Source organism: Rhea pennata, chromosome 17, assembly GCF_028389875.1.
Source record: "Rhea pennata isolate bPtePen1 chromosome 17, bPtePen1.pri, whole genome shotgun sequence".
Classification (NCBI taxonomy): Eukaryota; Metazoa; Chordata; class Aves; order Rheiformes; family Rheidae; genus Rhea; species Rhea pennata.
The window spans coordinates 16,795,770-16,818,483 of NC_084679.1; the positions used below are offsets into that span (position 1 = coordinate 16,795,770).

At 61.1% G+C, this 22,714-nt stretch overlaps 2 protein-coding genes across 5 annotated transcripts; both read left to right on the forward strand.

Annotated features, from left to right (window-relative positions):
* Positions 1–284: 284 nt before the first annotated feature.
* Positions 285–5,974, forward strand: CASTOR1 (cytosolic arginine sensor for mTORC1 subunit 1). Of its 4 annotated transcripts, none has more exons than XM_062589888.1 (9): positions 285–397; positions 600–670; positions 3,147–3,340; positions 3,425–3,557; positions 3,802–3,925; positions 4,399–4,548; positions 4,702–4,784; positions 5,032–5,143; positions 5,240–5,974. In XM_062589888.1, exons 1-9 carry the CDS (start codon positions 285–287, stop codon positions 5,541–5,543), a joined length of 1,284 nt encoding a protein of 427 aa, XP_062445872.1. In that variant the 3' UTR covers positions 5,544–5,974. The 4 variants fall into 4 exon arrangements, with proteins under 4 accessions (XP_062445872.1, XP_062445873.1, XP_062445875.1 ...); XM_062589889.1 differs by having other exon boundaries at positions 4,435–4,548; XM_062589891.1 differs by having other exon boundaries at positions 4,435–4,548; positions 5,049–5,143; positions 5,240–5,407.
* An 11,620-nt stretch (positions 5,975–17,594) lies between these two features.
* Positions 17,595–19,675, forward strand: LIF (LIF interleukin 6 family cytokine). Its single transcript, XM_062590413.1, has 3 exons — positions 17,595–17,658; positions 17,903–18,081; positions 18,381–19,675. Exons 1-3 carry the CDS (start codon positions 17,595–17,597, stop codon positions 18,813–18,815), a joined length of 678 nt encoding a protein of 225 aa, XP_062446397.1. The 3' UTR covers positions 18,816–19,675.
* Positions 19,676–22,714: the final 3,039 nt, after the last annotated feature.

A 22,714-nucleotide genomic window follows, 5' to 3' on the forward strand; every position in this document is an offset into this window, starting at 1 on the left:
CGCGTTGGGGCTCTGCAGCTTGGACACTCCCGGCTGCACCGGCCTCTGCCCGGAGCTGGGGAACCCGCGCCCTGACCCCATCCCCGCGCCGCGCTGTGCTGGCGGGGCCGGGATGCGGCGCAGAGCCCCCACCTCGGGTTGCGCCGGAGCCCGGGGGCGGGGCGAGGCCGGGGGCGGGGCCGGGAACGGGAGCGGAGGCGGGGCCTCTGCGGGAGCCGGGGCGGGGCCGGGGCGGGGCCGCGACGCCCTTATAGCGGCGCCGGCGGCGGGCGGCGCTGGCCGCCATGGATCTGCACATCCTGGAGCACCGGGTGCGGGTGCTGAGTGTGGCCCGCCGCGGGCTCTGGCTCTACACGCACCCGCTCGTCAAGCTGCTCTTCCTGCCCCAGCGCTGCAGGTACTGCGGTGGCGGTTCCTTCCTTCCCCTGTCCGCCCCCTCCAGCAGCGCTCACCCTGCTCCAGGGCTGCAGCCGTGGGGCAAGGGGGAACCAGGCCGGGCTGGGTGCCCCTGGGCCGCTGCCTGCCTGCAGCCCTGGGTGGCAGGGTGCAGCCGTGCCCCTGGGCTGCCCCACTTCAGCAGTGCTTGTGGCTTTCTGCAGATGCAAGTTCTTCAGCCTGACAGAGACCCCCGAGGACTACACCATCATGCTGGACGAAGAAGGCTTTAAAGGTACTGTGCAGCAGCTTCCTCTGTGACGATGTCCATGCCACCACTGCAGCAGAGGCTGTCAGCTGCAGGCTGGGCCCTGCTCTGAGCTCCTGACAGGAGTCGTGTAAGTTCTCAGTGCATCCCTGCAGATGGCTCGGTTGGATGCTGCATATGCCTGGATGATGCAAGAGCCCAGAGGCTGCCATGCTCTGTATTGGTGGAACAGGCTGTGCTGGAGGGACAGATTCTCCCCCCCCCCCCCCCAGCTGGGTGTTCCTGGCTGCTCCCACCCAAACCTTCCTGTTGCCGGGCCTCAGAGAGCCAAGCGGATCTTATCTCCTTGGCTATGCCCCAAGGAACAAGGGTCGTTGCCTTGCCGCTGGCCCAGGCACCAGCAGCCGCCCACATTGTAGCGCTCGCTGGCCGCCTGCGGCTGACGCTGGTCCTGGCCTCAGACTCTCTCACCAGGAGCCAGTTTCACCAACTTGGGCACTCTGAGGCATTGGGGGCTGTGGCCATCCCTGGCCCTCACACGTTGTGGCTGGCAGAGAGGTTTGGTTGCAACCTCTCGCTCTATGCTTTATTTTTATGGATTTGCTGCCAGGTCTCCTTTTTTGTGCCTAGGCCACTGGTGAGCTGCTGCGGGGACCCCGCAGCTTAGGGCGGCCTTGTTGCCCTCCATGGACACCACAGCACCCTGTGCTTCCTGGTGCTCTTGCAGAGAGACTGGCTGGAAGTGGCAGCAGCCAGGCCAGAGCACGCAGTTTCCCAGCCCACTGTCCCTGGGAACACATGGCAGCTGCTCTGGGACTTCCTGTGCAGAAGCCAGATGGGGAAACGCCTAGCTGGTGGCAGCCCCTGGGACCTAAGCACCTTTCTTCTCCTTGGAGGAAAGGGCTTTTGGGCAGAGACCCTTCATCCTTCTTGCTGTGCCACTGGTGTGATGAGTTTACCTTCTCAGTGCACCTGCTCTGCTGCAGGCCCCAGCTGAAATGGCAAGTGGCTAATGTGCTGCCTTGCTGGACCCATGGCTTGGCTGGGAAGTGGTGCTCACCCGGGGCCATAGGGAGGACCTGCCAGAGCCTTCCCAGGTGCTTGCCTGTGGGTGTTCTGGGGTGGGGAGCTGGGGGGGGGTGGTGTGAGGAGTCCTGGTCTGGGCATGCCACTCTGGATGGTGAGCAGCTCAGTCCCTCTTGCCCTGGTCAGCCTGGCTCAGCTGCAGGGTGGTGCTGGCCCCTCTGCGCAGCACCTGGTGGGAGCTAGCCTGGCGGCCATCGGAGAGAAACGCAGGAGGAAGAACATAGCCCGGATCTGTCCCTTCCCGGGGAGAGGGCGTGTGGGGCAGGAAGGAACCCGCGAGCGTGCTCGGGGCTGCGCCAACAAAAGCAGCGCTTGCGGAGCCAGCCCTGGCACCGGGCCCCCGGTGGTGTGAGGCTGCTGAGCCCCTGCAGCTCATCCCGCCTGTGGATGTGGACACGGGCTGGCACGTCGCGGACATGCAGACCTTGGGGCAGCACCTTCCCCAGGTTTGGCTGAAGGAAACTTATCCCAGGAGGTGCAAGGCCCCAGGAACCACTAGTGCCTGTGGGGACAGGGGCAGCCCCTGTTCCTGTGCGATGCGAAGGGGCTTTCTGAGTGCTGGTGCTCTGTCCAGGCTGGTGTGAAGCTTGAGGGGGCTCCTTGCCGTGCATGTTACAGCCATGCCGATGGGTGGGTGTCTGGCTCCAGCAGCCCTACGAAACAGAGCCCAGGAAGTTATTGCAAAAGTTCCAGGATTTCCGTGGACCACCCGGAGCAGGTGCATGGTGCCCTGGGCCGTACTCAGCACTGTGCGCAGAGGGGAAACAGGAGCCATTCCCGTCAGATGGGTGCGAGGCGATGGCACCCAAGCCAGCAAGCCGTGGCCAGGCCTGCAGTCGCTTTGCGTTTTTGAGCTGCAACTTATTTTTTAATCCACTGAGCACAGGGGAGGGTGGGCCAGGCCCTGGCAGGCCCCTGGGCAGCTTTGCCATGGCTGTTCGTGCCTGGGCCTGTGCAGGAGACGAGCAGGCGGGTGTTTTGGGCCTGCAACCCACTGCCTTTCCTGGGGCTGTTCCTGTTCTTGGGAAGCACCACGCCACCTTTGAGTTGTGGCAGAGGGTGGGGGGGGGGCTTGCAATGAAAGCTGGGATCTTCTGAGGCTGGCTGTGCCGCCCCCTCCAGGGGGTTGGATTGCCCCTTCAACAGGCACAGCCCTGTCCCTGTGAAACCAGTGTTTCCAAGGGCCAGATGGGCACCCTGGCGAGGATGGGGCGCTATTGTCCCTCCTCCAGGCCTGGGGCTGGCTGCAGACCCTGGTGGCCTGCCCCAGCTCCAGGGGAGAGGGGAAACATTGCAGCAGTTCCTGGCCACGCTTGAAGCATGCTTGAGGCCAGCGGCTCCCTGGGAGACTCTCACCAGCCTTGCTCTTCCTTGGCCCTCATGCCTCAGTTTCCTCTTTTGCCCTCTCCTGTTGCAGAGTTGCCACCCTCGGAGTTCATGCAGGTGGCGGACTCGACATGGCTGGTGCTCAATGTTGTGTCCAATGGCAGGGCTTCCTCCAGCTGCCAGGCCACTGGTGTCACTAAGATCGCCAAGTCAGTCATTGTTCCGCTGGCTGAGCACAACGTCTCAGTGCTGATGCTCTCCACGTACCAGACAGACTTCATCCTGGTGAGCTCCGTCAAGGTGCAGGGGTGGAGGCTTGGGTAGCGGGGAGAGGCGCTTGCAGCCCTGACTCTTCCCTGCTTCTGCCAGGTCCGGGAGAAGGATCTACCCGTGGTGATCCACACACTGGCAGGAGAATTTGATATCTACAAGGAGGAGAATGGCGAGGCCGTGCCCGTCAACTGCAGCGGTGTCAGCAACGGCTTCCTCAAACCCAAGCCAGGTGGGTGTGCGCGGCCCCCTGTCCCGTCGGCTCCTGCTCCCAAAGCTGCATCCATGCCCCCAGGGCCTCCCCGATCGCCCTGAGGGATTCCGGGCTGTCACCGCTGTGGCCGCGGGGTGGCACTGCTGTCCTGTCCCCAAGCCAGCCTCAAGCAGCTGGGCGCCCTGGCTGGTGGCAGGTGGGGGGGAAGGGGAGCAGGCCCTGAGTGCCCTGTTGGGGGTGACAGCACGCTGTCCTCTGCCAGCCATCAGCCCCACGGTGCACCCTGTGCAGAGCCCCCAGAACCGCTTCTGCATCCTGACTGTGGCACCTGACATGCTGCCCAGCATTGCCACCATGCTCATCGACGTCCTCTTCTACTCCCCCAGGTGGGTGCCTGCAGGTGCTGGCACTTTGCTTGGGTTGCTGGCACCTCGCTCAGTTAGTGCTGTTGGGCAGGAGGCTGTGGAGTGACCTGGTGGGTGAACTCTCTGCCACCAGGTCCTTCGCGGCCTGACATCTCATGCTGGAAGGGGTCTTGGGGTTCCTAGTGCTGTGCCCTGGTGTGGAGTGGACAAGGTTGCTCCAACCCATGGCTGCTAGAGGCATTTCACCGCAAGTGTAAGGGGGTGCTGTCGGTATTTGGGACCTGGTGGCAGCAGAGTCCTGCCAGGCTGCACCTCCAAGCCTGGCGTCTTCCAAAGTGCAGAGCAAACCTGCTCTTGTCCCGTGTCTGCCCCTGCCCAGGGGGTGATGGTGTGACATCTGGATGTGACACCAGTAGAGGCCAGCACCCCCGCAACCCTGACCCTGGTGCTGCAAGCCAGCCCTCTTGCTCCATGGTGACGGAGCCTCTGGCCAGCCTGGAGGCTGCCTCAGCCTCTCCCTCTGCCTGCAGCCTCCCGAAGGAGGCAGTCCCTGGCAGCCAGGACCTCGACACCATCACCTTCTTTGCTTTCTCGCTGATTGAGGGCTACATCTCAATTGTGATGGATGCAGAAACCCAGAAGAGGTGGGTGCCCTCTGAGGCTCCAGCCTTGCACGCTCCAGGCACCTATTTTGGGGCCACAGGTCCCTCCCTGAGGCCCCGGCTGCAGTGGGCACTGGGGTCCTGGGGGATTTTGCAGTTGGGGTCCCATTCCCCCCCCCCGCCAACGTCTTTCAGGTTCCCCAGTGACCTGCTGCTGACCAGCTCCACAGGGGAGCTCTGGCGGATGGTGCGCATCGGCGGGCAGCCTCTGGGCTTTGGTAAGCATCACCGTGGCTCTGCCCTGCCCAGCTTGTGAATGCTATGTCCTGCTCGGTGCTTGTCTTGAGGCAGCCCTTCAGCAGTGGGATGCAGGGCTGGGGGCAAGGCTACGAGTGGCCAATGGCAGAGCAGGCCAGGGGGTTCCCTCGCTCCACTGGAGCTTGGCACTCATTGGCACAGCTTGTTTGCACCCCCGGGGACTTGTGCTCACTACTGGGCCCTGTCTGCCACCGCGGTCGTGAGCAGACCCTTTGTCTCACCAGACGAGTGCGGAATCGTGGCCCAAATCGCCGAGCCACTGGCTGCCGTGGACATCTCAGCATACTACATCAGCACCTTCAACTTTGATCATGCCTTGGTAAGCTTGCAGGCAGGGAAGCACTGACATGAGATGGCCCTGCCAGCCTCAGCCCTGAGGTGCTGATGCTGGCCTGCGGCCCTGGCCTGCTCCCAGGTCCCCGAGGATGGCATCACCGAGGTCATCGCGCTGCTCCAGGGGCGCCAGGAGAGTGGCACGTAGCTGCTGCCGGAGGTGCCATGGAAGGACTCATGCGCTCCCCACTGTGGGGTACAGTTCCTCGGGCAGCGCCAGCACCGGGGCAACGGCACCTGGGAACCAGTCCAGTACCAGCACCCCGGGATTACGTGGCCACTGGGGGAGGAGAGGGACATCTCCACTGCACTACCCTGGCAGCGAGGCTGAAGGGCACCCTTCCTCTCCATTGAGCACTCTGTGGCCTGGTGCTGCCTGCACCTAGTGATGCTTTTTTTTAATTATTATTTTATTAAAAAAAATAACACTTTTGCAAGGCAGGAATAGGGTGGTCTCCAGCCCTGTTGGGCTGGGGCAGAAGGTGCCCAGGTGCCTCCCAGGATGGAGGGATGGGGCAGTGCAGCTCCTTGGTGCTCACCTCCTGCCCTTGTGTCTCCTCCCTGCCCCCTGCCATCACCACCCCTGTGCTGCACCCGGGCACATCCTGAAAGACCTGGGCGGGGGGGGGGGTGCTGTTATGGGGACGTGCCCTGCTCTGCAGGGCCTGGCTCTGCCTCCCCACTCCCCGCCGTGGCCCTGGCGGTTCCTGCCCTTCGCTGCCCTGGAGGGGGGAGCACTGAAGTCCCATCTTCCGAGTGGTGTTTTTTTCTTTTTTTCCTAGTTTTTATGAAGTCAATAAAAGTCCAATTTTCTTCACCTACTGCATGGCTGTGGGTCCATGCTGGCTGTTGTGTGCTGCCCCGTGCCCCTGCAGGTGCGTGGTCGTTGCCTAGCTCCTGATGGGAGAAGCTGGCAATTCTCTTGGCCAGGAGCAACACTGCCACAGGCTCCTGACACTGCCAAAAGCCACCTGAGCCAGGTGCTGGCTGCTTTTCCCCGTGCCTGCACCAGCCCTCACTGTGCTCCCTTGGCAAATGCTTTCCAAGCAGGGGATGGGCGCCGGCATCTCTGCGTAGGCCAGCGCTGGGGCCATGGGATGCGCGGCAGAGTAGCAGAGGCTGGGCAGCTCTCACGGCAGCAGTGCCCGCTGTGCCCGAGATCGTTGCCGAGGCAGCGCAACTGATTCGCCAGGGAGAGGCGAGTGCTTGGGCAGCAGCAGAGCGAGAGCACCATGGGGGGGCTTGGCAAACTCCTGTGCCATCCTTTTTCCACTGTATGTGATAGATGACGTTATAAAACCTTCCTCAGCCATGGCCACGCTGGCACCAGGCTGAGAAGGGCCGCCAAAGCCACGCGGGGCTGCGCGCGAGGCCTCCAGCACCCGCTTGCGAGACCTCAAGTTCCTATGAAGTCCCCAGCCTCTTTCCTTCCTGTCTCACTCTCTTTTCCAGAGTCATGAGACAGCAGTGACGTGCGCCATGGCGATTAAGTAACTGCAGCCAGCCCATGCGATCACCGACTCTATTTTTAACTGTTCTGGGTATTGCACATCCTTCCACAAGGCGCTCCTCTTTCATCTTCATCCTCCTCCAAAGGGTGCATGGGGAAGGCTGCTACCTCTGTGCTAGTGACTGTGCTTTTTCCTTCTTCCTTCAGAGCCCAGCAGAGACCTGCGGCAGCAAAGAGCAGGTGCTTCCCCCTGCCACCCAGCCCCGTGGCGGTGGTGGCGCGCTTCCCCAGCCAGTGACTCAAGAGGATGAGCCACCCCATGTGGTGGGGTGAGCACCCCAGCCGCCTGGGTGCTCTCTGGGTAGCAGCCCAGCTCCAGGGCTTTCCCATGGCTTTTGGAGTCATGCAATGAGCCTGCTGGATCTCAGCACTTCCTGCTTTGTGCAGTGCAGGCCCTGAGTAATCTCCTTGGATTTTCACTGTGCAAGGCCCAGGGTGGTGTAGAGACTGCCAGACTGTCCTGTGGCTCTGGGGGGTATCTTTTGTTGGGGATCCTCGGTGGTGGTCAGGGTGCAGGTGCCAGCATGGGCTGTGGGCCAGGGATGTGAGTGGATGAGCAGCCAGCTTGGTTTTGGAACAGCTAGAGGGAGAGATGGATGGATGGATACGTGGATGGGTGGAGGTGCATAGATGGATGGGGTGAATGGATACATGGTTGGGCAAATTGATGGATAGGTGGATGGGGTGAATGGATACATGGATGGTGGTGGATGGGGTGAATAGATAGGTGTATGGATGGATGGGGCAGGTGGATATGTGGATGCATGGATGGGAGTGGATGGATACATGGATGGGTGGGTGGATGGGTGGATACATGGATGGGTAGATAGGTGGATATGTGGATGAATAGGTGGATTGCTGGAGTGGACAGATACATGGATGACTGGATGGATGGCCAAATGGATACAATGGATGGATAGATGGATACGTGGATGAATGGAGTGGCTAGATAGGTGGATGGATAGATGGGGTGGATAAATAGGCAGATGGCTGGCTGGATGAACATGGATGGATGGAGTGGATGGCCAGCTGGATGGATAGATGGGGTGGATGGATATGTGGATAGGATGTACGTCTGGATGGGGTGGATGGATGGGATAGATGAATATGTGGATAGCTGGATGTATAGGTGGATAGATAGGTGGATGGGATGGATGGATGGAGTGGATGGATAGGTGGATACATGGATGGATGGATGAATGGATAGATGGAGGGATGAACAAATTGCCTTTGTCAAACCGGTGTGATGTCTCCTGGAGACAAGGAACTTCTGGATCCTTCTTCCCTCTAGTGTTGCCCTATTTACAACCTTTGCCAGTCCACCAGGCCAGGATGAGACTGCCCATAGCTTGACTAGCTGTGACTGTGGGCCTGTGCTCAGTGCCTGTCCCTGGCAGCCGGGCCAGGCCCCCTGGAGGAGGCCGTGGCAGCTCCATGCTTCCCAGGTCCTAAGTCCCATCAGTGCCCTTGGGGCATGAAACCCCATTGTGATCTGGGGTCCTGCGGAGCCAGGAATGCAGGAACAGCCACCATAGTCATGTGTGCTTGGTGCTGCGGGGTTGTGGGCACTAGAGCAGCCCTGATGGTCGTGGCTGCACTGCAGAGAGAGGCTGTACTGTGGCACACACATCCCCAAGACTCTTTACCTGCTTACATGGGCCCCAGCACAGATGTGGCTGGTGCCAGCTGACCTCCCAGATGATGCCTAGAGGACGAGGATCCAGCCACAGGGATGTGACCAACCCAGGCCATTTGTCCTTGGACCCTCATTTTTTTTCTAGTGCAGACACAGCAATGGCTGGGGTGGGGGGTAAAAGATGGAAAGAAGATCCCTTGGAGGCCATCCAAGGTCTCCTGGGAGGAATGCTGCAGAGAAACCTGGGCCATGGCTGAGGGCAGAAGAGCCGAACAGTGGGAGTGGAGGAGCATCAGGCAGCGGTGACCTTGCTCATAGCATGTGTCTGGCAGCCCCTGCTGCCCAGGACCTGCTGCCCCGGGGATGGTGGCGGTGACACCCTCCCCGCCATGGGGATGCGGGAGGACGCGATGCTGGCCAAGGCAGCATAGCCTTTGCTGGCTGCTGTGTGATGCCCATTTGCTGCAGCAGGGAGTTCTGCAGGTTGGCAGTGGTGGGAGGAGAAACTTTGGGAAAAGAAAACATTTCTTTTGTATGGAAATGAGTCATCACTGCTCTCTTCCGTTTTCAAGGAGACATTATTTCTGGTTTTCCTCTCCTTTGCCGAAGCCGTCCAATCTGAAAGTGCAAATTGTGCTTCGGGCGGCTTCCTGTGCCAGGCCAGAAGGGCACGTGGGAGCAGCCGGAGGCGACAGGCATCCAGCTGCTGTGGGCTCGCTGGCACCGTGCTCTGTGTCTGCAAGCGGTTGTGTTTTTCCCTTTGGTGGCAAAGCAAGAAGCAGCAGAGGTGCTGGTGAGGACCTGGCACAGCCACGCCACCTGCAAGCCCTGGAATCTGGCACTTGGCAAGTCTAGGAAAATCACAGCCCCTTGGAGAGAAACAAAAACAGTGTGGAGTCCAAAATGCACTTTGCAAAGCAAGCTGTCGCTCTTTGGCCCCATGCTTTCAGGGTCTCGGTGCACCACCGCTGCATGTTTTGCATTGTAATGCCCTGCCCCACATGAGGACATGGGCCCTTGTGTCCATGGCCATTTTCCTCCCAAAGCTTGGAGCACCGATGCAAACACCTCCTGGCTGGGGCCTGCTGCTGGCTCATCAGCTGGTGGTGTCACCCACGGTTACCCCAGAGCCAGCGGATTTGTTCCTTTTAACAATAGCTGATAAACTGTACATAAAATAAAGTTTTGTAAAAATCGATCTAATTTCCCTGGGCAACTGGCACAGGCTGCCACGGGAGCCAAGGTGCTCCTGCACCACCAGCGTGACTTTAAGGGCCGAGGCCAAGCCTGGGCAACCCCTCTGCCGTGGGGCTCGCAGGCGGGTTCTCCCCCCGCCACCGGCATTGCATAACCCTTACGCAGCAGGATGGGGAGGCTGTGCGGGCAGCCCGCTGCCAGCTGCCGTGCAGCGCCTGCCAGAGCGTGCTTCCTCTGACCCCACGGCTTTGTGCAATGCCGCGGCCCCAAACAGGGCCCAGCTCTGCCGCTGACCCCCTCGGGCAATTGCATTTCCTTCCTTGCACACATGGCCCGGCTCCAGGCATGTGCAGCTCTTTCCTTCCATACAGCGAGGACGTACAGGAGCGGCGAACAGCTGCTGGGCACAGTAGGTGCCTCCAGTTTCTCACCCATCTGGACGCTGGTGCTACCCGCCACGCTTCCCTCCCCTCCGTGGCTGGTGCAAGCCACAATGTGCACCCTAGGTGGAGAGAAACCCAACCCAAGCGGTGCGGCAGAGGGGGTGGGAATAGCCGCTCGCCTGTGCTGGGCCTAGTGCCACCACGTGGCTGGGGCTGCCACCGTGCCCCAGCGGAGAAGCGGGGCTGGGCAGACGCTGGCAGTGCGTCGGGCGGCGCAGCGGCCCCTTAGTCAGCAGGCCACTTCCTCTGCCACCGTGCGCCACGGCATCCCACTGCCGGCGGCCACCCTCCACTTTCGGGTTTACCATATACGGCTGTGGCAACAGTGCCCCAGCACCGCCGTGGGCTCACAGCAAGCGCTGGGCATCGTGGTGGCCAGGCAGCTCCAGGCAACAGTTCCCAGTGTGGGGCCATGGGGCACGGCAACATTTGCAGCCCTGCAGCCGGGCTCTGATGGAAAGAGTATCTTCCGGAGCAGCACTCATGTCCGGATGGTCCAGAGCAACCTCTGTGTCATCTGCCCCATCTCCCTTCGCGCTGCACCTGCCTCTGCTGGCCACCTCCCTCGCAGGCTGTGTTTTCTGCTACAGCCCCAGGGGCAGCTGCAAGATGGCTTTGCCAGGTGAAGTAGCCCTGCAAAAACTGCCCAGTCCGTGCTACAGGCCTAGGTCCAGCTCCCGGCGTGCCGCCACCTCGGCACCGCTTTCCGAAATTGTCCGCTACTGCAAGGCAGGGTGGGGGGCGCAGCAGGCACAGTGGATGCCACAGCTTTCAGTGCACATCGCGGACACTGGGTGGGTGGCAGAGGCTGTTTTCAGTGTAATGTGCCATTACTGTGCCCCATTTAGTAAAGGAATCAGTGAAACCAGGCTGACTCAAAGCGGCTCTTTCCTATGGAGTGGCTTTCCTTGGTTTTGGCTCACAGCTGAAGCCGCCGCGGGCAGCAGGGCCTGGGCAAGCGGGGTGTCCTCCCGCTCCCGCCGGAGCGCCAAGTGGACCTGCAATGACTCCCTCGAGGAACTGAATCGAAGAACAAAACCAGGGGCCGGCCAGCCTCGTTTCCTGCCCCTCCGCCGCTGGCGCAGCTCACCCCGCTCATTGGCCCCCAGTCGTCGCTTCACTTCTGTATTTCTTTCCGTTGAAGCCGGGTGCCTCCTTTGTAGGTGGTGGCTAATCAGTGCACTTTAAAAGGCGAGCTTCCCCATAAGCGACCAGTAAGGAAGTGGCTCCGCGCGCCTTGCAGCACCGCTCGGAGATACCGCGAGCTGAACATGCGGTGCAGCAGGCGGCCCCTGGGCGTGCTAGCAGGTAAGTCACTGGTGGTGGCCTGCAACTACCCTCTTGCTCACGCGCTCATGCCATTCCTGCCTCCCTCCGCCCTGCCGGGCCACCTACTCAAGCTAGCTGTGCCGGGAGGCGTGTGGGGAAGCGTGGCAGCATGGCCCGCTGGGGCGCCGAGTCCCACAGCAGCGGCAGCCTGCTCCGCCAAGCCCACTCGCACTTTCCTCTCCCAGCAGCGTGAGTGGGCCTTTCTGGCTGTGGGGGCCCTCTTCCTGGAAGGGGTGAGAAGGGGAGCAAGTAGGGGGGCTGGGCTGTGAATCCTCCCCCATCACTGGCTCCTTGGGGGTCTCGGGGGTCTGGTCACCACTCCAGCAGTGAGCCAAGAGAGATGCTTCACTTGGCAGCAGCCCAGTGGAGCGGGAGGAAGGACGCTGGGTCTCACCTAGAGCTCCATGGCGGCCGGCACAACATGGGCGCCCCTCTCCTCCTCCTTGCCGCCCTGTGAGAGGTGACACTGAACCCCCCCCCAACCAACAGCTCCACTCCTTCCTCTTCCCCAGCCATGGCCAAAGGCCTCCTCCTCCTCTGCGCGGTGCCTGCTGGTGCTGGCCGCGGCTCCCAGCCCTCGTACCGGCAGCAGATCCACGCACTGGTGCGGCACATGGCAGAGGACGCGCAGGAGCTCTTCACCTTCTACGTAAGTGGGATGGGAGGGGACAGCGCGGCCTTCCGCCGGGGCCAGAGCCCACGGAGGTGCCCGCCAGCTGCTCGGCGCTGACTCCCTCACCTCTTCGCAGGAGAGCAACCAGATGCCAAATGGGACCAAGCTCTGCCAAAGTGGTAAGCGGCTGGAGTGGCTGCCCCAGGGCATCAGGACGGACCCGCTGGCGTCTGGCGCGCTGCAGGAGCTCCACGGTGCCATGCAGCGCCTGGAGCGTGCCTTGCGTGCTGTCTGGCAGTACCAGCGGGACCTCAATGCCCCCGGCGCCGAGCTCCTCCGGCGCCTCTCCATCACCCACCTCAAGGTGCGGGGACTCCTCAACAATGTGCAGGCCCTGCTGCGAGCCCGGGGCCTCACGCCCGTCCCCGTCACCCTCACCCCAAAGCCGGCACTGACCAAAGTCTTCCAGCAGAAGCTGGAAGGCTGCAAAGTCCTCTGGAGCTACTCCGGCTTCATGAGTGAACTCCACACTGCCCTGGAAGCGAAGGGCCTGCAGGAGCGCCGAGCAAAGCGGCAGCTGCGGCGCAGGTCGAGAAGAGGCAACCCGCGGGTCGGGCGCTTCTACACCCAGGCACGGCCCACACCGACATGAACCGTCCACACGGCTCCCATCTCCACCAGCTTGGGGCCCACTGCCACTGTCTTCCCATGAAAGCTTGGCAGAAACTTGTGGATGCACTCAGCGGGCGCACGGAGCAGGACTCCCTTGCTGCCACTGCTGCTGCAGATGGGACCAGTATCCCAGGGGAGGCTGAGCCTTTGCCCAGGGCAACCCAAAATTGGCTGTTTTTCCCTGGCCGGATTTGAGCACCCTGAGAAGGCAAGCGTGTTTGCTCCGGGATGGACAGCTCCACCAGGAATCACCTCTGGCTCCACCAGGACTGCACGTGGAAAGGGGTGAGAAGCAGCAGGCACCCGTGACCGAGCTTCTGGCAGCCATGGAGGCCAAGCTGCGATGCCCCCAGTCACAAGACAGCCCCGCTGGCACCAGCGCAAGCCCAGATCAGTGCCTGGCTGTGGGAACCCTCATGAAGGCTTGCACCCGCCACCGCCTGCAGACAGCTGGCGCTGTGAGGTCAGCACTGGGCGCCCGCCGCCGCGGGGTTACTGCAGGCTGGCAGCCCCGCGCGTCGGAAACGGCCTCTGCTTTCGAGCCCGGCTTGATTTTCCAGTGATTCAATGGGTCTGGTGACCCATCCTGACTAAGGAGCTGCTCGCGGAGCAGCCAGTGCGCGGCCCCGCGCTGCACACGCTCTCCTCCCACCCTCGGTAGCCAGCTCGAGCTAGCAGGAGTGCTGGGCCACTGATCTCATTGCACGCAGAGGCGGGAATGTCTCCTGGATGCCAGCTAGCACCAAGGAGCAGCCAGCCTCTGTGAGGGTTGGCATGCCACCTGCCTGTCTCAGATCTTGCAAGCCCCAGAGAGCATCTGGAAGCAGTGTCCTGGTGCCCTTGGGGTTCCTGTGCCCACCGCATCCTTCTGCCCACAGCATCCCTGTCCCCACAGCATCCCGCTGCCCGCAGCTTCCCTCTGCCCACAACATCCTTCTGCATGCAGCATCCCTGTGCCCACAGCATCCCTCTACCCACAGCATCCCTCTGCCTGCAGCGTCTCCCAAGCCTCACAGGTGGTGGAGGTGGCAGGACGCACTTTTGCTGGGGAGCCTGGCAATGGCTCTGACCACATGTACTGTGGCCTTGGGCCTCGGCAGCCAGCCCACGTTAGGCCTAATTTATAGATTAATATTTGTAAAGCTAATGTATTTATTGAATCTGAAGGTTTAACTTAAAACACCTTTGCACTGGGAAGATATATTTAAAAATGTGGGTTTAATATATGACTATATATATATTTTTGTGATATTTTTATTGTGTTTAAATATAAATGTAACAATATTTTATTTATGAATTTAAATATTTTTTTTGTACTGTGAGAAGAGAGCCTGCCCTTTCTGCTCATGGCGGGCCAATTGCACTCCCTTATTTTTCTATTATGCCTGAAGGAAATAAAGCATTGAACTACACGAGACAGCTGTCGATGAGTTTTGTGGGCGGTGAGCGGAAGGCAGTGTCTCCACCGGGGTGGCACGTGGCATGTGGCTCTTTCGTGGTGGCTGGTGTTGCCCGTTCCCGCAGGCCAGGGGCAAAAGCACCCACTTTCAGGGGGCTCTGCAGGGCAGCCAAGTACCCCGAACCAGGACATTTTTCAGGCATGGAGCAGGGAGAGGGAAGGAAAAATAATGAAAAAAAAAAAGGAGGGGGAGGAGAGAGAGAGGGGGGGGGGGGGAGAGAGAGGGAGAGATGAAGGTGGCCTCTCTGCAGTGGAGGTTTTGTTTGCTGGATGCGAAGCGGGACTGCGAAGCCCGCTGGCATGGGCACGAGGGCAGCATTGCCCGCTCCTGCCAAAGCCCCTGCCCTCCCCTGCCGCGGAGGAGGAGGAGGAGGAGGAGGAAGGCTGCTGAGTCAAAAAAGCCAGGGCACGGGCCGGGCGGTCACGCGGCACTGCGGAGTCAGTCGTTCCCTCCCGTGCGCCAGTGCCCAGCACAGCTTGCAGCGGGCCGCACTGACTCAGTGGTGGCCAGCGGTGCCGTGGCGAGCAGCAGTGTGGGGAGCATCCCGCTGCCCCGGCGAAGGGCGTCCCGCCGTCCCGCTGCAGGAAAATGCCAGAATGAGGCAGCCCCGGCTGGCCTGGTGCGCCGCCGGTGAGCGCGCCACGTCCGGCAGGCGGCCGCCCTGCCCACATCTCCCGCCCGGGTCCACAGGAGACACCGCTCACCCCTGCTTCGAGGGCAAGGGCTGAGGTGCATGACGGTGGCGAGCGGGACGACTGCTTTGGGCCGGGACTCTGCATCTCGGTGCCAGCAAGAAGGGAGCCAGCCAGCGACACGGAAAAGTTGCTCCTCTCACTCCGTGAGTCAACAGGGAATTCATTCCCCAGACTTATTCAGTCCTGGGCTTCCCCCACCCATGGGCCCCAGAGCCTAGCTCAGGCTGCCCTGGCCCTGGGATGCTGCCAGAACCCAGCAACCCAAAAGCTGCTGGTGGTGCAGGATGCATTGGGCTCCTCCAGGCACTGGGGCCCACGCGGGCAGATCCAGCAGTCAGCTGGGAAAATTGTGATCACTCCTGCAGTGCAGGCGAGCGCCCAGCAGGAGCTGAGCTGCCTGCGGAGCTTCGCTCTTCCTCCCAGCCTGGTGGGGTTAGAGACGGCAGAGACACAAGCAGGGCGAGCACCGCAGTGCCCGGGACGGCGGGTGGGATGCAGGTGGACCAGCGAGGGGCTATGCAGCAGCTTGTCGGGGCACATCAGACAAGGAAACCTGGGCAAGGGCGCCCTAGCTTTCCGGTTAAAAAAAAAAGAGAGAAAAAGAAAAAAGAAAAAAAATAACTTAGAAAGGGCGGCGGGGGCGGGGGGGATAAACGCAGCGCACGCGGGGCCGCGTGGAGCCGGCCCATAACGCGTGCGGACAGCAGGGAGCAGCAGTCAGCAGGGCAGCGGCCGCCGCGGGCCCCGACGGCAGCAGGGTGCTGCGCCCAGCGCCAGGCCCCCGGGGCCCCAAATCCGGGGGGGGGGGGGGCAGATTGCCAAAAAAGAGGAGGGGGCCATTAAATAATAATAATGATAAAAATTTTTAAAAAGCAACCCGCACGTCGAGGGCGGGGAACCCGACAGCGGCTTTAAGCTTGTCCCCGCCAGCGGTGTCCAGCAGGGGAGGACTGGGCAGGGGGGTGTTAAAGGCGCCCCGCGACGTGAAGGGTTAAGGCGGCCACCGCCGGCCCCGGGGACTGGTCCCGCCTTGCCCACTGATGCTGGCCGGGTTTTGCCTGCATTTGTTTTTGCCGGTGGAAAACAGAACTTTCTTGTTTCTTCTTCTTTTTTTCTTTCCCTCTCTTTTTTTTTTTTTGCCCAAACAGCAGTTTTGTGAGGGTGCAAAACAGCTGCTTTTCGCTTGAAAAAAAAGGAGGTTCCCCCCCACCCTGACACGGCGGTGAAGATGGCTGAGGGCTCGAGCCTGTCACCCCGCTGCATGGGGAGGAGGAGGTTATTGCAGGAAAAAAATACATTATTTATTTATTTATTTATTTATTTATTTATTCTGCCCCCCCCCCCCAGCTCCAAGGGGAATCACCGAGGGGGGGGGAACCCTGGGGTGGTGGAGGGGAGGTGGGGGGGGTGAAAGTGCTTTCAGAAGTGCATGAGTCACTGCCGTGGAGCCCGCGGGCCACCCAGAGGGCAAGCTGCAACATCCCCCCCCCAAAAAAAAAAAAAAAAAATCCCATGCGGCTTGGTATGGTGGTTTTGCCTTTTTTTTTTTTTAACCCGCTTAACTGCCCCCCCCCTGCACCCTTCAGCCGCCTCCAGCCCCAGCCCCGTGCGTGAAAAAAACCACAATCCCGGTGACATCAACTTTATCAGAAGTTTATTTCTAAGAATCATTCACGATTTCCAAAGCTCTTTACTTCCTGATTTACAGTTTCAATACAAGTAATGATAGTGTTTCTCTGTTTCTCCCCCCTCGCCCCCCCCCCCCTCCTTTCTTACAACACAGGCTCACTGCACGACCGGTATATAAACCAAGAGAAGTCCCCCAGTATGAACATGAATTTCTGAAAACCTCTTCTGCCAGCATCAATCTCTATTAAAGTTGCTCCCGGGACACACGGCTCACAATGAAGTTCATGCCGGCAGGTAAAAAAAGAAAAAGAAAAATCTTTGTCAAACCTATTTCCCCCTCTTTTTCCTCTCTCTCCTTCCTTCCCCCCCTCCCCGGCTTCCCTCTCCAGCTTTTCAACTTCGGCGATGTCCAAACGAGCACACGCACACTTTGTCTCCGGCACTGCCGCGGGCGAACTCTCCCGCAAGCCTGCTCTTCCCCGGGGCGAGCATCTCTGGGAATTGGCAGCGGGGAGTGCAGATGCCTTTCTGGCGCCTTTCAGCCAACATCTGGACACTTATATAACTCAAAATACTTCCAAACAGGGTGTGTGTGTGGTGGTGGTGGGGATCTTGCTATTTTTTGGTGCTGTTGGTTTCTCCCCCCTCTTTTTTTTTTTTTTTTTTTTTTTTTTTTTTTTTTGCCTTTTCCTCCTCCTGGGTCTGTGGATGCTACAAAAGGCAGGCAGCTCTTGCTTAATTAGAGGCAAGTAAGAAATCTGAGAAATGAGGAAGCTGCCAAGTGCAGCCGGGGCACTGGCCACTCCGCTGGGATGCTCGCGCTGTCGGGGCAGGGCGTGGGGCTGTGTGTGCTGGCCACTTCCCAGCACCTCTCCGCCGCAGGCGGCTGTCCCGGCAGTTGGGGTGCCTCAAGAGCCCAGGGATGCCCGGCGGGGCACCCCAGCTGTGCCAAAGGCAGCGCATGTTCAGCAGCCAGGGATTTCCTGGCCCGCACCACCGGCAGCTGCGCTGGCTCTTCCCAGGGCTCCTTGGCAAGCGGCAGCGGGCGCACGGATGGGGAAACTGAGGCACAGCTGCCCAGGCATTAAAGTGAAAGCCCCGGGCAGGTTTGCTGGCTGCGCCGGGTGCCAGCGCCGGGGTGGAGCCCCGCTCTGGCTCCCGTAGCATGCCACCGAGGATAACGGGGAGGAAACCGCTTTGCATATTCGATTAAATCTGGCAGGCCGTCAGCGGGGCCGTTGCGAAACGTGGGAATGCAGGCGGGCGCCCTGTGGGGAAGCAGGAGAGGGGAATTCCTGCTGGGCAGCGGGCAGGCAGGTGAGGAAGCGGCACCGAACCGAGCCGAGCCTGGCAGAGCGGGTGGCAGCATGGGAGTGGCAGGCGGCGGGGAGTGCGTTCCCCGGCAAAGGCAGAAAAGCAGAAGCTTCAGGCAAAGCCCAGCCTGGCAGCCCACCCGTCTGAGGTGCTTGGCGCCGGCCCTGCTCCCGGCACCGGCATCGGTGCCATGCCGGGCACCCACTGACCCTCTACTCTCTCTCCCTTGCTCTTTCCCTGTGCCAAGGTGTCGTCCCCTTCGTGGCCTTGCTGCTGCTGCACCGCAGGCTGGTGGCCGGCCGGGCCTTGCTGGTGAATGGCGCTGGCTGCCCCATCAGCAGCTTGTGCCGCTCCAATGTCCACGAGCAGACCCGCAAGCAGGTTGCGCTGCTCAATGCCACGGCCCAGGACCTCTTCAGCCTCTACGTAAGTGCCGCCCACTGCCTGGGCGCCCAGAACGGGCTGCGAGCGGGGCTGCCACCAGGGCCGGGGGTGAAAATGCGCTCCAGGCGTGTCCTGGCACAGTGGGGGATGTGCTGGGGACACACCAGGGACATGGAGGTTGAAGCTGCTGAGCTGCAGCACAAACTGACCATGACACCTTGGAAGGAGGGTGCCCCAGACGACCTCAGAGGCTGAGGGTGCCATGGAGTGGTGACCTGGGCAATGGGGACAGGGACAGGGAGCTGGCTGGGACCCCTGATGACACTTGCCTGTCCCCCCAGCTGAAGTGCCAGGGAGAGCCTTTCAGCAGCGAGACAGACAAGCTCTGCAACCCCAATGGCATCGACTTCCCCCCCTTTCACGTTAACCGGACAAGCGAGAAGGAGGTCATGGTTGCCATGTACAAGCTCTTTGCCTTCCTCAATGCCTCGCTGGGGAACATCACGCGGGACCAGGAGGAGCTCAACCCCACAGCCAAGGAGCTTCTTGACCGCCTCCACAACACCACCAAGACCACGCGGGGCCTCATCTCCAACCTGACCTGCCTGCTCTGCAAGAACTACAACATCTTCCAGGTGGATGTGAACTATGGGCAGAGCAGCAAGAGCAAGAGCGCCTTCAGGAAGAAGCAGCAGGGCTGCCAGGTGCTTCGGAAGTATGTGCAGGTCATCTCCCAGGCAGCTCGCATCCTCCTACCTCACCTGAGCCCCGTGTGAGCACTCGAGCCACAGCACCTCTCGCTCCGCCGCCAAGCCCGGAAAGCCACAAGAGGATTCGCCAAGGCTGGTTGAGCCAAGACCCTTTCAAGGGAGACCTCAGTGCTGGCTCCTGGCAAGGGGGGGACAGCTGGCAGCGGGACAGGGACCAGGTGTCCCCACCGGCCCCTGGCTCACCATGCGGCCACCAGCACCATCACCTGCCCCCCCCAAAGGTCCTTCCCTTCCAATGGTCCCTCTTCCCTTCATATTTATTACCCCCTCCTGCTCTCCCGTCCCTCCTGCCCCAGCCGCCTCTGCTCAGCGCCTTTATTTATTTGATGCTCTGTGGCAGTAGCGGCAGCGAGGCTGATGGCATGGGATATCAGCGGTTGTGCTCGGTGCGCCACAGGGCCACACTGGGCTGCATGGGCTGGTCCCCGCGGGGCGGCCCCAGCCGTCCCCGTCTTCGCGTGGCCCACGCCTGTGGGAGGCAGCAGCGGCAGGGGCTGCTCAGTCCCTTTGCTTTGGGTTCTAGTGAATTTTACGGCATTCGGGAGCTGGGATTCAGCCAGAGGCAGGCTCGCAAGCACCGGCATTGCTGGGGGCACAGCCTGGTGCTTCATCTCACTCCAGCCTGGCGCCTCCGGGAGGGAGCCCAGATCCGCTGCGCGGACGGGATCCTCGCACCCCAGCCAGCCCGGAGCTGGGATGTCAGCCTGGGGCCACGCTGTGAGCGCTTATTTATTTGCCTGGGACAGGCTGGGGCTGCGCATGCCCGCCAGCACCTGCCTCGTCTCCTAATAACGTTATTAATATAATAATGATGATGATGATGATAATAATAATAATAATTAAGCAGATTTGGGGTAATATATAGAGAGGCTTCTATTTAAATATTTATTTTTTATACTATTTTTTAATTATTAAATAAACGCATGGAAATGGACTGTCCATCTGGGGCTCTTCTTTGCTGGCACAGGTGAGCAACTGCTGTGGCTCTGCCGCCTGGTGTCTCCTCCAAAATACCCCTGCCCCGGGGCTGAGCTCCATCGTGGCCCTGGTGAGCCAGTTCCCATGCATTCCCAGGATTTTCCCCACCTCTCGGGCCCCAGGACAGGCTTAAATGCAGCATGGCCTGAGCAGGAGCTGCGGGTTGCGTGCGAGCGTTGGCGCAGCACTGCCAAAAGCTGCAGTGCGAAGCAGTGCCGAGGCGCCGGGAAAGTCCGGATCCCGTCAGGAAGAGGCAAAGGAAGTGGATAGGGGAGAGGGGCGCAGATAAAACTGCAGCTGCTTCCCAGGCAGCATCTGGGAGAAACTCGGAGGAGTTTTGGCCCCCTCCACCCCCATCCCTGGGGGCCCAAGACCACCATGGGGGCCGCAAGGAGCATGGGCACCCCCTACAAGCGCCTCGCGCGCGGGGACGGATCGGTTAACGAGGGGGCCGCTTATCCGAGACACCGCAGCAGGATGATGAAATCCTCCTCCTCCTCCTCCTCCGGCGCCCCCGGGCCGCCCGCCAAGCCTCCCAGGCGTGAGGCAGTGAGCGGATGAGCTAAGATCCTGTGCGATCATCTCGCGCGTCTCGGAGGAGCCCCAGCAAAAAAGACACACACACACACACACACACACACACACACACAAAAGGAATAACCGGAGGGGGGATGAAAAAAAATAAAATAAAGCAACAAATAAATGCGGAATCTGTCACGGGACGGTGACGCCGCGGCCCGGCCTAGGCCCCACAGGCGGCGCGCGCCGCAGCATGGCCGCCTTTCTCACGCTGGCTTCAAGTGGCCCCTCCTCAAGTGGCGGGCAGAGAGGGCCATGCAGCATGACCAGGAGGCGGGGGGGGGCATCGGTGCGGCGAGCAGCGGGACCCAGCGAGCAAGCGGTCGCGCTGCAGGCGCCTGCCAGGCAAGGCTCTTCCAGCGGGCATGGGGGGCTGCGCGGGAGCCGGGCGCCCCGAGCGCAGCGATGCCTTCGCGCTGATAAGCAGCGTGGGCTCGGCCGCTCAGCGCTCCTGGGCCGCCTCGGGGGAGCACGGGACGTGCGGAGACGCTGCTGCCCGCAGTGAAGTCAGTGCCGTCGCCTGGGTGTGACTGACTGACCTCAGCCGGGCCCCGCGGGCTGCATCATGCGCTTGCTGACTCCGGCCGAACCCAGCCGGCCAGGGCTGTGCCGCTGCCTCGGGCCCCCCCGGCGAGACCAGGCTCGCTCTCTGCGAGCCACAGGTTCAGGCTCCCTTGTGAGGAACGGGGGCAACCCGGCACCTGCGCGCACACACCAGCTGTGCCACGTGCCGCTGAGCATGGGCTGCATTGCACTGCGCCACTCATCTGTCCAGCACCTACATGCAAGCACCGACAGTGCCACACGCCTCTAAGCATGGACTGCACTGCATTGCGCCCCGCACCGCTCACCCACTCGGTGCCCACATGTGTGCCGCTGAGCGTGGGCTGCATTGCACTGCATTGCGCTCCATGCCACTCACCCAACCAGTCCCTGCATGCATGCACCAGCAGCACCACATGCCGCTGAGCACAAGGATTCATCGCCGGCACCCTGTGCTGCTCACAGGCCTGGTGCCTGCATACATGTACCGGCAGCACTGTGTGCCACTGAGCATAGGCTGCATTGCATTGCGCCCCACACCACTCGCCCACCTGACGCCCTGCTGCGGACCTGTCCTCTTGGCCTCCACAGCAGTGCCCAGGGGTTGCACCAGCACCCTGTGTAGGGCTCTCCCTGCTCTCTCCCGCTGCAGCCAGCCTGGGGGCAGCACATCGGACCTTGCCCTGCTCTTCCCCCAAAGGTCCCTGTGCGGAGCCAAGCTACCCTTGCTATCCGCCCCCTCCCCCCGCCCCGCGCTGGGTCTACACGGGTGCGACAGTGACGGCAGTGCAGAGCTGCCCCACAGCGGACCACGACGATAGTGCCTGCTCGCTGGGTTTGGTTCGCCCCCAGCGAGCTCCCCAAAAGGCTGCTGGCTCTTTAAGGTGCCCTGACACAGCGCTGGGGCCTAGCAGCCCTCTGAGGAGGGAACATTGCGTTCACAGGGCTGGATCTTTCTCGCCGGCTCGGATTGGCCTCCGGCCCGAGCACGGAAACTGAGATCCGAGCGCATCTGAAACGCATTCAGCCCCGGGCATCTTTTCTGCAAGAGCAGATGCCACTGCAGGCCCCCAACCACATCACAGCCCCGTGGCGTGGCAATGGCGCGGTCCCGTGGGGAGCAGCAGTCCCAGCCCCAAATGGCCTGACCGCCTCCTGGAAGACCAGCTGTAACAAATCACCATCCCGACGGGCTGGAGGCGAGAGGAACACAACGTGTTTTGCCAGGCCTGGTTACAGAGCGCGGATCCTGCAGCGTGCAGGGCACGTGGCACGGTGCCGAGAGCACAGCGAGGCTGGATCTGGACCCCCCCTCCCCACCTCCCCCACTTCTGCCAAAGGGGGACAACTCGCTGAGGGGCAGGGTATCTCACCTCGGGGGTTATCTTGGCATGGCTATCTCAGCCTGCCTGGAAACAGAAAACATGAAAACTGCTGCAGCTCTGACTTCCCTCACTACCGATGGGGGAGCCCTGATAAAGCGCTCGGTACGTAGAGGCTGATAAGACCCTGACGAGCCACGCAGCACGCACAGGCACTGTCGGAAAAGGAGCAATTGTCCGGCTCCTTCTGGCATGGTGGCAATAGCCAGGGAAGGAGAAGCCATGGGATCTGGCGTTGGACAGGATGATCTCCAAAGGTCCCTTCCAACCTTACCTAATCTGTGATTCTGTGATCTCGTGCAACATTTTACGTCCCTTATGGACTGTGAGGCCAAAATGCAGCCGCACTGGCGAGGCTGATGTTAGAAGAGGCGCAGCTACGTCTGAGGGCCATCATTTCAGGTGGCCTGTCCCAACTTAGCC

Coding starts and splice junctions, on each gene's coding strand:
- CASTOR1 (XM_062589888.1), top strand. CDS start 285: ATGGATCTGCACATCCTGGAGCACCGGGTGCGGGTGCTGAGTGTGGCC. Junction 3,341..3,424: donor ACCAGACAGACTTCATCCTG/GTGAGCTCCGTC, acceptor TGCTTCTGCCAG/GTCCGGGAGAAGGATCTACC. Junction 4,785..5,031: donor CGGGCAGCCTCTGGGCTTTG/GTAAGCATCACC, acceptor GGTCGTGAGCAG/ACCCTTTGTCTCACCAGACG.
- LIF (XM_062590413.1), top strand. CDS start 17,595: ATGCAGGCGGGCGCCCTGTGGGGAAGCAGGAGAGGGGAATTCCTGCTG. Junction 17,659..17,902: donor GCTGGGCAGCGGGCAGGCAG/GTGAGGAAGCGG, acceptor CCCTGTGCCAAG/GTGTCGTCCCCTTCGTGGCC. Junction 18,082..18,380: donor AGGACCTCTTCAGCCTCTAC/GTAAGTGCCGCC, acceptor CTGTCCCCCCAG/CTGAAGTGCCAGGGAGAGCC.